Source organism: Phalacrocorax aristotelis, chromosome 13 (genome assembly GCF_949628215.1).
Source record: "Phalacrocorax aristotelis chromosome 13, bGulAri2.1, whole genome shotgun sequence".
Lineage (NCBI taxonomy): Eukaryota > Metazoa > Chordata > Aves > Suliformes > Phalacrocoracidae > Phalacrocorax > Phalacrocorax aristotelis.
This window is the reverse complement of record NC_134288.1, coordinates 4,011,059-4,024,029: the sequence shown is the minus strand read 5'-3', so window position 1 is coordinate 4,024,029 and position 12,971 is coordinate 4,011,059. Positions and strand designations below refer to the sequence as shown.

The 12,971-nt window shown below is 50.8% G+C and overlaps 1 protein-coding gene across 2 annotated transcripts in view; it reads left to right on the top strand.

The window, feature by feature from the left end:
* The first annotated feature begins 8,541 nt into the window (after positions 1–8,541).
* Positions 8,542–12,971, top strand: part of TOX2 (TOX high mobility group box family member 2) — a 153,085-nt gene continuing 148,655 nt past the window's right edge. Inside the window, exon 1 of one of the 2 annotated variants that reach the window (XM_075108724.1) lies at positions 8,542–8,891. In XM_075108724.1, coding sequence (XP_074964825.1) covers positions 8,790–8,891 — 102 coding nt within the window. In that variant the 5' untranslated portion in view covers positions 8,542–8,789. The remainder of the gene's footprint in view (positions 8,892–12,971) is intronic. The other variant, XM_075108723.1, reaches the window with a different exon arrangement.

Sequence of the window (12,971 nt, the reverse complement as noted above, 5' to 3'; positions counted from 1 at the left end):
CCCTGGAATATCAGGATGGGGTAAATCCTTCTTTCCCGTGCTGCATTCACATACAAAGCCCTCCAGCAGCTGCGGGACAAGGAGCAACTGGATGCTTCAGATCCCCAGTATGGCTGGAGTTTGGGTGCTTGCTTTTGCGCCAGTGAGCACAGGTGCTGCTGAATGGGAGTCACTGCTCGTTTAGATTTAACTTGACTTCCCTCTAAAAGTCTGATTTTCCTCACCCACAGTCTGACTTCCCCTGGAAGTCACCTCTCCCGACAGCCCCCAGCCCATGTCTCAGAGCAAACTCTTCTGGCAAGTTGAAGGGGTCAGGTCATGAGCTGCAGAGCGGTGGGGTTTGGCTTTTTGAAAGTTCTCTTTTTGTTTGATCTGGAGCATGTTCTGAGTGGCTCAGCCTGCATAGCCCACACTGATCTTATGCTGTTTGCCTTGCTCAGGGACTGGGTTTCTGGCTTTTTTAACTGCGTAGAGGAAAATAGTGGTAAAATGGCAGAATCTGGGATGAAGTTTATTAAGAGTCAAAGCACAAATGGAAGCATGGAAGAAGCTGTACAACACCCATGTTGTAAAAGTTTCCTAATAAGCCTGCAGAACTTAGGAAACCAAGACAAAAAGCTTTGCCAAGTCTTGTGATACTTGCTGCTTTTATTTGGGAGGGAGGTCTTATATAGCCATGGAGAGAAGCTGGCCAAGGTAAAACTCAAGCCCAGAAAACCAAGGAGAGGAGGCAGGAGTAAAAGGCACGATGGAGAAGGCACTGAGGGACTATCGGGGCAGAAGGGACATCGGGGCAGCAGCAGGTAGGGGAGGAAGAACAGGGACAGAGACTAAAAGGAGGAAGAATGAGGGTTGTGTCTTGGGATATTTTATCAGGGTGTCCAGAGTTGAGAACCAAGGTCTCTGCAGCTGGGCCTGAAGCAGACAGGGCTCATCCTTGGACATCGATGGGAGGAGGTATTTTTTAGTGAAGACTGAATTTATCACTGTTAAACAACTTGTGATTTGTATTAATTTCGCAACTTCTTTCTGCAAAAGAAAAAGAAGAGGGGGGAACAGACTGAAAATATTCAAAATATCTCATTTCAACATTTTCAAAAATGAGACATTTTCAGTTTTCACTTTGAAGGAAAGCCAGTTTCCTGACTAATGTAATTATCTTAAGATAGAGAGGGCAGGAAGTAACCTGACACTTAGCTGAAAGTTTTGTTGCAGACAGAGGACGTTTTGGGGGTTAACACGTGATAATTCCCCGCACCCTCTCTGGCATTGCTGGAGTCTTTAGTTCTGCCATTGAAATGAAAATCCATTATTTGTCCGGCTCAGCTAATAACACCGACCAGCATTTCCACAGGCAGCAGAAACCCTGGAGGAAGGCTGCCAAAAGCCCAGAGAATCAGAGTTCCTCTTCATGTTCAAAGCTTCGGACTCTCAAATGCTTTAGCGATGCCATTACAAATGCCCTAATGTTAGACTTGTGTCAAACCTCTCTTCTCCCTCACTCCATTAGCCCTGCAAGGACGACGATAAACCATCTAAAGAAGCAGGAGTCATCTCAGGTCAGGCTGAAATAGCTAGAAACCACTCATAATCTCCAGGTTCATTAACATTTTTGTTTTTAAAAAGGTACCTTTCTGTCACTAGGAAAGTATAATATATACAGCAAGCAGAATCTGGGATATAATTTTAGCCTTGATTCTTAAGGCAATAATATTTTGGGTTGTCAGGTAGGGGTGCAGCATGTGTTGATGCAGGGGGCTACATGCAAAAACAGTTTTCAAGTGTAGTACATGTACCTAACTTCAGGTCAGAGGCTACCCTGGGAAATTCCCGCCCCACCATGAAATGCCCAGCAATGATATGTCAGGGGAAAGCAAAAGCAGAGGTTTGGAAACATTAGAAAAAAAATGCAGCAATGAAACTGAGCTAAAAAGAATTTTGACATTTAATCCTGGATCAATTGGCAAATCTCACAATAGATAACTTTTTCTTGCCACCCTGGCAAAGCAGAGCCACTTGAAACTGGTTAAAACAAAAAAAAAGAAAAAGAATTAATTTCTAAGATGAGCCGCCAACCTCCTCACTGGGCTGAGGGCGAGCACAGGAGCCCCCTCACACTGCCAAAATATTGAATAAGTTTAGAGAAGGAAGCCAACGACTGCAAGCTCAGGAGATCACTTATAAAACAAAAATCACCTCTGCTGCATTGAAGACCCTGAGAGATGCTCTCAGAAAGATTAATTTTCTGAGTAGAGGAGGGGACCATCAGCTTCACCCCTCAAAATGAACCAGCGAGATGATTCAATCGCATCGCTTTCAGTGCGTAAGCCTGAGACATTCATTCAAAGCGTAGTTATAAGAAATGACTCCTTTACTTTAGGAGGAAGAATAGTGAAGAAACTGTTAAACTTGGTCACAGTATGTGACATCCTTGAAATCAAAAGCAATACTTCTTCTCAGCGACTGCACAGTAAAATTAAAGATATGAAGCCAAATTCATCTCTGGTGTAATACTCCTGCCAGTGGCTGGGGAGGCACCTGGGATTAATTTCCTCTATTATACAAGCAGCACAAGGCCCTGACAAATTATTTTGAATGTTTTTTGTACCACGTAGTCACAGAAACCTTATTCACTAAGTGTCCCACACACGTGAAATCGAGTGGCTCCGAGCTCTGCCTCGCCGATGGTGGGTTGCTGGGCTAATCACAGCCCACGGGGTGCGACTCCTGCCCCATTCACGTGGTCGAAAGGTGGGAAGCCGCTAGAATTTACTGATTTCTCATGGAGAAAAAATACCTCCATCTGGCGACTGGTGGTCAAGGAGGGAATGTGGACCTTGGCGTGCCCACCTTGGCGAAGGGGCAGGTCTTTGATCACTGGATTTGGGGGCTGGATTATAGGCTCGTTGCCCTTGACCAGTGTGTTGCTGACCGAGATGAGCATTACCTCCTCAAACTCTGGTTGTCCTTCCCCAGGCGGCAGCAGACCAACTAGGTAATCAGTGCAGCTGTGTTTCCTTCATTTCACCTCTATGAAATGTGCTAAACTTAGGCTTTGTTATATTTTCATTGCATAAAAAGAAAGTCAGATGAGGATCTTGCAGGGTCTACGTGCCTGGAACTCCATTTGGGTAATACCCTAACGGTTAGGAGGAAGCACAGAGCCTGGGTTTGATGGATCAAGGTGTCCGAGCACTTGTATCACCTTGAATGCAAGAAGAAACTTGCTGATGTGTTTTACAGTATTGGGACCTTTTGTCTTCAGAGTATTCACATTAATGAAGATTTTTTGGGGAAAACAATTCACTCATAAGCATCGACCAGTTTGGTATTTGACCAAAGAGGAGCCATTATTTGACCAAAGGAGAGCAGATTTCACCTGGGCAAGAAGAACAATGTAAGCTGATGTGTGAGCATCCTTAACGCTTCTCCATCATGTTTGAGCTTGTTTTGTTTTGTTATATTTGGGTTTCTGGAATGTTTTATCCTATCGATGACATTAATTATGGAGTAATTGCCTTAGTAGCATGTAACAACTCTCCACTTTTTTTAAATAGATTTTCACACAATGTGTAAACTTTGCTGTATATGTGCTACGTTTCTTGTGTCATGAAATAATGTGTAGACAAAATAATGTTTTTCCTGTCAGAAATTCAATGGGCATCTAAAGCAAAGTGACAGGTGGTTAAATAGCTGCATTTAAAGGATGTCAAGATTTTTTGGACAGGTACCAAAACCCAATGCCAAAAAGAAGGCCTAATACCATCTGTTTTGTTAGCAGAGACGCAATTTTACATTCAACTTTAAATGACATGAAATGCCAAATTCATAACCTTGATTTGTGGGTCAAATCTGGCTTATCTAGATCATGGATGTTTTTATTTACTAGCACAGTTCCTGACCCAGAGCCCACGCAGGTAAGCGAACACACTTTCAGTCAGACCCATTTTAAAGTAATAGGAAGCTCTTGAGTTGCATCTAATTTTGTTTTGTATTACATGTAAATCCAGATGCAATGTGGATTTAATTAATCCAATTTCATTGCATTTTAATGTACACATTTGCATTGTGTTTATTGGCAATTTGTTTTATCCATTTGTTCAGCATTTTTATGACCAATGCAACTACTGAATATTTAGAGATCTATATACTTCCTAGCAGGCATGAGGAGTGTAGCCCTGAATTAAATAGTTCTCAGACATAAACTGGGGATAAGACTAAAATGTCAAAGTATAGCTGCGTAATACAGTGGAAAAATGATACCAGTATTTTAAAGTAATAAACTGTGTTGTGCTAAATTATCTTAAAAATAATTTCAGCAGGCATTTTAGATGACGTGTTGAGAAGAGGACTGCTCTGAAACAAATAACAAACCTGACAGATTCAGACAGTTTTCCTGCTTCTGTAAGGTGCCTTTGAAATTATGACTGTTCAGGTTTAGCCTAATATTTAGAAATACTCATTGTAGAGTTTTCTCTTCTTTGTGAGGAGTCTGTGTGGCTTAAATGGGATTGCGGAGATAATCACACTCTGCTGTTTCTGTTCAAGGGCTAATGTTAGGCATGAAATGTGAGTTGTCATGTTTGGAGCTCCTCTTTCAATGACCTGGCCAAAGCGACTAAAAATATTCTGGGTTTTGTGAGGAGCCAGTTGTGAAAAGAACAGCATCTTTTCAGTTGTGTTTAGCTGCTTGGCCTGTGAATGCTGCAGCTCGGCTCGTATTGCTGGCTTTGCTGTCCCTTCAGCCATCCTGGACCCATCCTGGACCCATCCCTCTTACCTTTTGACGCTTGGCCAAAGCACAAGGCCTTGACTCATTTTTTTTCCTTCGTCCTCTATTTGTGGATCCAGAGGGTGTTTTGCTAATTGATGGCTGATCCATTGAGCCATGTGAAAACTGCTTCTCTGCTGAGGGTCTGCACCACCTCTCCCCGTCCCCTTTGGCACCCTACAAAGGACACCACCCAGCTTTGCTGAAGCTGAGCCATGGCACACCATGGAGGGGGAAAGCCTCTGTCCCAGCCCTGCGGTCAGATCTGTGCCTGCAGTGGCCCTGCGTGGTACTGGGAGGTGAGTACACTCCACCTGCCTGGAGGTTTGGCCTTTATTTTCCCCCTGCCCTAGATCTCCTTGCAGTAAGACATCCACCAAGGATGGTGCTTTGAGGCCTAACTGACCTGAATAATTCCTACAGGTTATATTGGTGCCAATAACAGGCCCATGGGCTGGGGCTGATCCCTGCAACCCTTTGCACTGTTGGGATACTCTTTGCTCAGCTGGTGATATTTAATGCAGAGTGAGCTGAGTCTCTGGGGCTGGCAGGTAAGACCCATACAATGAGGGCATCGGTAGAGAAGAACAAGCATGTTGTCATTGTGAGGCTCAACATCCCCCTGCTCCACTGGCTCCTGCGGAGCTGGGTTTTTAAAGGATGCTCACTCTTCCTTCCACTATCACCAGCTCTGAAAAAGGAGAGGCTGCTTTCTCTCTGACCTGCTGGGAAAGACTCAGAGGCAGGAGAGATATCAAAAAGCGGGGTCTGGGTGGAATTTATATACCTGCATTCAAACCCACGCACAGGAAATTCCCCCACTTGGGAAAAACCTAGTAGGTGCCTGAATTCATTCAGCTTCTTCCATTTAGACAACAGAGATCCCAAAGAGAGACCTCCCAGGGGCATGAGGACACCCTGCTCCTTCCTAAGCTCTGCTGCAATCCAGATGTGGGTGACACGGCAGGAGCGCACCCGCCGTGTGCGCACACCGTCTGGCGTGGAGCTCAGGAGATGCAGCCATCCTCATCGGAAACTCGGCCAGCGCTGGTTGTACCTTTGCAGTCCCCTCGGGGCGGTCTGGCCAGCCCATGCTGCTCGGGTGGGATGTACTGTGGGTTCTACGCCCGCCAGGAAGGTGGTCTGCACCATTAATCCCTCTGCCTTGATGGGGAGTGGTTGTATAGTGTTGGTCCTGTGCGGAGAAGGGCACCAAGGCGCTAGAGGAGAGCAAGAGTTCAGACAAATCTGCATCTCCTTGTAGACCCCCACTTGCTCCATGGGACAGACACCAAACGGCCACAAGGGACGAAATACATTGAAACATGGGTAAAAAAACAGGCTGAAGCAGGATTGAACAGCAGGTACAAGTCGGAGGCTCCCTGAACACGTGGGGAGCCCAGGCAGGTCCCTCCGGCGCAGCGGGAGCTGCTGGTGCAGGGGCAGAGCACCGCAGAGGCTGGGGGCACCTCGTGCCGTGTCACTCTCCAGGCCCTGGTCAGGGGTCGTGCCGGGAAGCCGACTGGTGCTCAGCTCCACCGGGTTATCTTCTCCTGACAGTCTGACGAGTAGAAACACCGAAGACGCGAGGTGAGCTGTAAGAACAGTTGTCTGATGAAGAGCATTTCCTCTGCCAGCTTCCCTTTGCATGTATATATATAAAAAAAAAGCATTTATGGATATTAATAGCAATAACACTTTGTGACGACGGGTTTTTCAGAGCCGTCTCTGTTTGAGGTCTAATGAAGGCGGATGAATGTGCAAAGTTTGACAGGGATGATTGTTGTAAATCTTGTGCCCGGGGATCTGAGGAGGCATTAAGAAAACGGTGCTTCGTTTGGAAAAGACAAGCTTTTAAAATGGTTTGAATGGGACCGTTGTGGTGTCTCCGGCACTGAAAAGAAATCGGGTTTTATCTGCTGGGGAGACGCTGCAAGTTTGGTGACAAAATATGTTAATTTTTGTAGGAAACAACAGAATTAAATCCTGCTTTAAGCAAAAAAGCCAATTCATCCTTAACAGTAAAGCTGCTAGCAATGACTCCACAATATATGAAATATAATAATTATGATAATTAATAAAGATAATAATACAGTAAAACCTTGCTAATTTATACTAATGACTCAGAGGTTGCTTACTAATTACTGAAATTTGTGTATAAACAAGCCAGAATAATGCATCATAAAATACACTTTGTTCCATTATTTTGACAACTCTCGTTTAGTTTTAATTATTTATACTTCATAATATACTAGTCACTCTACTTGGGAGGGTTTTACAGAAATAATGAAGCTCTAATAATTTTGCATGTCAGTTCAGTATTTGCTGAAACAGGGAGGGAGGAGAACCAGCCCTTTCTGGATGTGTGCAAATCGGGAAGAGCGCAGATCCGTTGAACGCAGATCTTCAAAGTTGTAATGCAAAATATTACACGTCTCTAAAACGCCTTTGATGGGGAGCCCTCGGAGCAGCTCGCCTCGTGGAGAACTCCCGCAAGCTGACCTGCTTCGCTGCTAAACACAGAAGGATCGATGATGATTCTCCAGAAAAATCATATGGTTTGAAAAAGAATAATAAATGTAGAGTAGTTTTTGTGCCCAAATCAATTTTTATCCTCAAATCAATTTCTTCCACCATCATGAGGGCTAAAAGCTTGTTTTTAATTTAAATGAGAGCTACGATTTTTACATAATCACTTGATTCCCGGAGCTGGCATTCCCTCGAAACCCCAGCCCGCCTCCCCCCTCAGGCAGTTGGCAGGAGCTGGGCGCGCTCTTGCAATGAAAGGGGCTTGTGGAAGAACTCAGCATTTATTTAGCTCAGTTTTTCAGCTACAGAGAGTCCTGTAGGTTGCATGTTCCAAATGTTCCTTCATAGTCATGATGTTTAAGGGAAAAAAAAAGGGCATTTTCATCGGAGATTTGCTAGAAGACTGACTGTGTCAGCCCTGTCCTAGCTGTCTGTGAGCATACGGATCGCTTGTGGTACCTCGATGTATCTGGGAATGGAATAACGTACTGCAAACCGCTCCATATATAATATTATCTTCCACTGGGCTGGTTTTCTAAGGGGTCTGTTGCGGAAGGGAGCAGGAGAGCGCGGACCCCGTGGTGCCGTGGCAGAAAGGGGGTCACCCCACACGCCCCAGGGCTGCCGGGCAGGGCTCAGCCTCTCCACCTCGGAGCATCCTTCTTCACCACCATGGCTTTCCGTGCCGGCCTGCCCTGCTCGACCCTGTCCATGGGGAGCCAGAGAGGGATGGCAGGGAGGCTCTTGGCCATGGATGGGTGCTGACTCGCCAACAGTGGGCTCTATAAAGATGGGGAGGTGCAGAAAGCCCGGCAGCCTGGAGTGGCGGGAGGCCGCAGGTCTCCATGCCTTGGGGAGCAGGAAGGCAACACCAGTGGCAGAGGCTGAGACGGGGTTTTCTCTCCCGGGTGGGAGAGGGAGTGGGGAGACACAGGCCTTTGAGAAGTGAGGTCTGGGTGGTGGAGTGGGGGCTTGGGTGGATCATCGCCCTGCTTCAGGGGGTGGGCAGCATGGGAGAGAAAGCTGCTTGGCACCATCCTGTGCCGGGAGGAGGGCAGAAGCGGGCGGTGTTTCGGTGAGGGCTGGGGGCAGAGGAGGCGTGAGGGGGTCCCCGGCCAGGCAGCGGGAACCGCTGTCGCTCCCGGTGCCCGGCGGCGGTGGCAGCCGTCCCTCCCTCCCCGGGTGGGCTGGGGGTGGCGGGGGGGGGGGGGGGGGGGAGTCCCGCTCCCCTCCCCGGGCTCCATCCCCGCCGCCCCGCCGTTCCGCAGCACCCACAGCGGGGCGAGGGGGGTGCCCGGCCGCCGGGGGGAGCCGCCCTGCCCCGCCGCGAACAATAGCGGCCCCGGCGCGGGGCGGTGCGGTGCGGAGCGGGGCGGGCCGGGGGCCGCCGCCCGCCCTCTCCCCGCCCCCCGCGCCAGAGGCACCGCCGCCGCCGCAGCCGGGTCCATGTCCGCTGGAGCCCCCGCCTGCCGCCGCCCGCAGCCCCGGCATGGACGTTAGGTTTTACCCCTCCGCCCCCACCGCCGTGGGCTCCCTGCCCGGCGCCGACCCCACTTGCCTCGGGCCGCTGGATTATTATCACTGCAACAAGGTACCGGGGCGGGGGGGGGGGGGGGGGGAAGCGAGCGGCGGTGCCCGGCGGGGGCTGCCCGGGCGGCTTCGCTCGGCGCGTCCCGCAACTTCTCGGCGTGAAGTGTGTAGGGGGGGTGGGGGCGTTGGGGGGGGGGAGGAAAGTGCCGGCGGCGCCCGGCTCCTGCGGGAGGGAATTTTGAAAGTGGTCTGGAAGCGGTGCGGGGAGAGCCGTCGGGTCCGCGGGCCGCCGCGGTGCGGCCCCGCCGGCGGGGGCGCGGGGGTGCGGGCCGGGAGGAGCCCGCGGCCGGGGCGCTGCTCGCCGGGGCGCCCGGGGGGAGAAGCGCTCCGGGGCGAGGGCGGCTCTTTGGGGCTGTTTGTTCGTGGGGTCGCTCGGAGCGGGGGGTGGGTGGGTGGTGGGGGAGTTTAGCGAGTGTTTTCCGTGCGGGAGCGTTTGGCCCGAAGCGGTGTCCGCGGGGTGTTCGCTCTTGGGCTTGTTGTCGAGCACTTTTGTCGTTGTTGTTCGCTGGGTTGTTTTGCACCTTCTTTGCGAGGCTGCGGAGCCGCCGGGCTGGGCTCCGCGGCACCTCCCGAGCTCTGCCCCCGGCCTCCGGCACCCAACTGCCCGCGCTCCCCCGGCCCTGATGCTCCGGGCAGGTGCAGCGCCCAGCCCCGCGTTTGGGGTGCCTCCGTTCCCCCAGAGCCGCAGCACGGCCAGGAAGGCTCCCGAACCTACATTTCCCCCGCTCGCTGCAGCTGCGAGGCAAAACACCCTCTTCTTGTAACGAGGGAGGGATCCGCGGGGGGATATTGGAGGGCACCGGACGTGCCATGGGAAATTTCCTTCATCCGAGAGAAGACGAAGTGAAAGGGATGGATGCTGTACTTCGGGGGTACAGAGTTCTCTGCAAGTATCGCCTTCGTACGCCAGGGATACAGGGTTCCCTGCGAGTCTCGCCTTCCTCGCGTGTAGGTAAATAGCGCTGATGTTTCGGCAACAAAGCCGTAGGAAGCAGAGCCCTTCGGAGGGAGGGAGGATTGTCGCGATAAGCTCCGAGGCATAACCCTGGCTGTGTCCTCCCGGGCCAAATTCGGGTAATTGCATTGAAAAACATTAATAAAGGGAGAAAATGCTGTCCTGCATTGGGACTGCAGCTCAGGATGCCCTCGGCTCATCTCGCTGTTGTGATACTTCAGGATCAAATTCTTTAGAAACAAGCAGAGGGAAACCTGTGTGGCTTCCCAGACGCCGCAAATTAATCTTTATGTATCAATATATGTATTTAACTGTTCTCTGTCATTTGGGTTATTTATTTCTTTTTATTAAGTTGCAGCAAACCTAATAGTTCTCATTTATTTTGAGATGCCTGATTATGCTGAAAGGAAACAACTTAAATTGATTGTTTCTGTACTCAGGTGCTGCTAGTTTCAAACTGTTTTATTAGTATTGCCGTCACTCTTAAAATACTAAATATGCTCTTAAAATACTAACGAGGGATGGGTCACCAGGGAGCAGGTCATCCATGCGGCTGAAACGTCAGCCGATAAAGTGTGCAAAAGCTGAAAGTCTGGGATCACGCGAGCGTGTGCCCTGGGAGCTGCAGCAACCCCCAAATCCTGCTGGCTTTAGGAACTTGATTTTACCAGGGAGTTCTTAGATGTGAACATGATTTGGTTTGCCTTCTAGTTTTTCGTGTGGGAGCTGGGACTCGCAGTCGTGCAGGCAGCGCTGCAGGCCCTCGCAGCGGGTCTGCGCGGTCCCGGCATCCCCCCGGCAGTGCCTGCCCAAGCCTTGGGGCGCACAAGGCCCCACGTCGTCAGCTCATCCGTGGCCTGAATCCCTGAGATTAGTCCCGGATTAGGCGGTGCAATTGATCGGTGGATCCTTGCCATCGTGCGGTGCTGCGGACAGGGAGGCTGGAGGAAATCGCCTCTCGTGGGGCTCCAGCGAGCGCAGCCTGGGAGAAGGAGTGGGTGCGTTTCGGGGCTGGCCAGGGTGGATGGGACACTGGAGAGGAGCACCCCAGGTACTGACCACTGCCACCAGATGCTGCTGTTGTCACTGCTACGGAGGACCTGAAGGCAGCGGGAGGAAGAAAGGAAGTGACTTACCCTTTTCTGCTATTCAGGGCTCTCTTTTTTTTTTTTTTTTGTTTTTTTTTTTTTGTCTTCTTTTCCGAGTTATCAAATGTCATTTGCTTATGCGCAGCGGTGCACATTTGTCTGTGGGATGAGGCTGTTGGAACAAAGCCAGAGATTAAATCGGTTGACTTTATTTTCCTGACCGAATGCAGGTATAACGGTCGTAACTTCGGTACACAATGCGGCCCGGTGCGGAGCGGGCAGCGGTATTGCCTGCCGCCTTTGCAGACTTTGCTTTGGAGAAGTTCTCCGGTGGCGTGGGGTGGCATGTGGCTGAGGATTGCCACCAACATGCTGTTATCTTGTGCCTGCTATGGAGAGCGCTGTCTGAGCACACCTGCTTCCTCGGAGCCGCATGGGACCCTCTGGGAATCTCCAAAAACTCACACCGGTCCCAACCCCATCGCTCCTGTCTGGTGCCGGTGGCTCAGTCCAGAGCTGGGCTAAGACAGTGTCTGCCCCAAAACATTTCTACTTTAAAGAGCTACAAAGCAGGGTAGGGTGGAGTGGAAAAATCAGTTGTTCTTCCATGATCACATGCAGGTATCCCAGATGAAATCCAGCTCTAGGAAGGACCTGGACAAGGAGTGCTTGCAGGCTCTTCACTGTCCTTCTGCTTCACTGAGTTTATGGAGGAGCTTTAAAGCCCTTTGATTTAAAGGACTTGTTCTGTTCAGGTTCGGCTTTTTTTTCCTGAAGGGCTTCTTTGTTTATTTATTTATTTAGGGGGAGGCAGAGAAGCCAGGAAGGAGCGTGCAGTGTCACTGTGTATAAATAACTTGCTGAGAGCACGGCAGAGCTCTGCCCGCACGGCCCTCACCAGCAAGCGTGCTGGGGAGATGCGCTTTAGCCCAAAGCGTCCTGAAATGTTAATGCAATTGTTTTGTGCACTTACTGAACATCATATTGTTATCATGAGGTCTCCGACCTCGCCTGCGCACTGCAATAAGTCACAGTTTCTCTTTGTGGCCACAGAGGGTCCTATTGGGTATCGGCATTTCCATTTTTAAAAGGACAAGGGATGTTTAGAGGGGTGATGAAATGGGAGCGTACGTTCAGCTGAGGCCTCCCCCGAAGCGGGGCGTTTGCACCCTTTCTTTAACTGCTTCTGGAGCATCCCTGTTTTTCCTCAAAGGACTGGCCACTGGGGGGGAGCAAGGGGCTGGACACCCGTGGGTGGAGAATGGGGTCCCTTGTGCCCTGGCAGGCAGCGTGAGAAGGAGCCTTCCCCTCTGCTGACTGCATCTGGTGAGGAGTTTTTGTGCATCGGGCGTGCTGGTGGCATCGGAGCAGGGGAAGAGGACTCCCCATGTAAACCAGTCGCCATCATGGGTGGCCTCGTACGGAGCGGCTTGCCATGGCACGTGGGAAGAGGAGCCAACCCCAAACTTCCCGGTGCCCTGGGAGCTGCCACTCACAGCCTGGAGGAGTGACGCTCCTTGGCAGGATTTTTAGGGTTGCACTGGGCTCACCCCAAGGTGCAGGAGCGATAAGGAGTGACACCTTCCCGGAGCCACCTGAAAGCCTCCCTAAGGGCACACTGCAGCAAGCATTTCCCACACCAGGGTGCTAGCCCCTCGCCTCCTTCCCATGGGCCGGATCCAGGACCTGCTCCGTCGCTGGGACTGCACAGAAGAAACGCTGCTTGTGCATTAGGTTGTATCTGCACAGCGGCCATGGGGGACTGGGGGGGTTCAGCTGAAAGCGGGACCGTCTCTGCAAGGAGCCTTTGTTCCAAACTGTGACACCCATCTCTGTCAGTGGCCACCTGAGCCCTGCTGAAGGGAGCACCTACCTCCGTTTTGGATTCCTCTTCTAAATCTGGGTTTAAAGCCTCTTTTTCTACCCCTCTGGCGTTTTTTCCTGGGACATTGGTACCCGCTGCAGACCCCCGCTCCTGCTCCCTTGCTGGGGAAGTGGAGCTTTCACGGTGTCTCACTGCTGCCTGGGTGTCGTGATG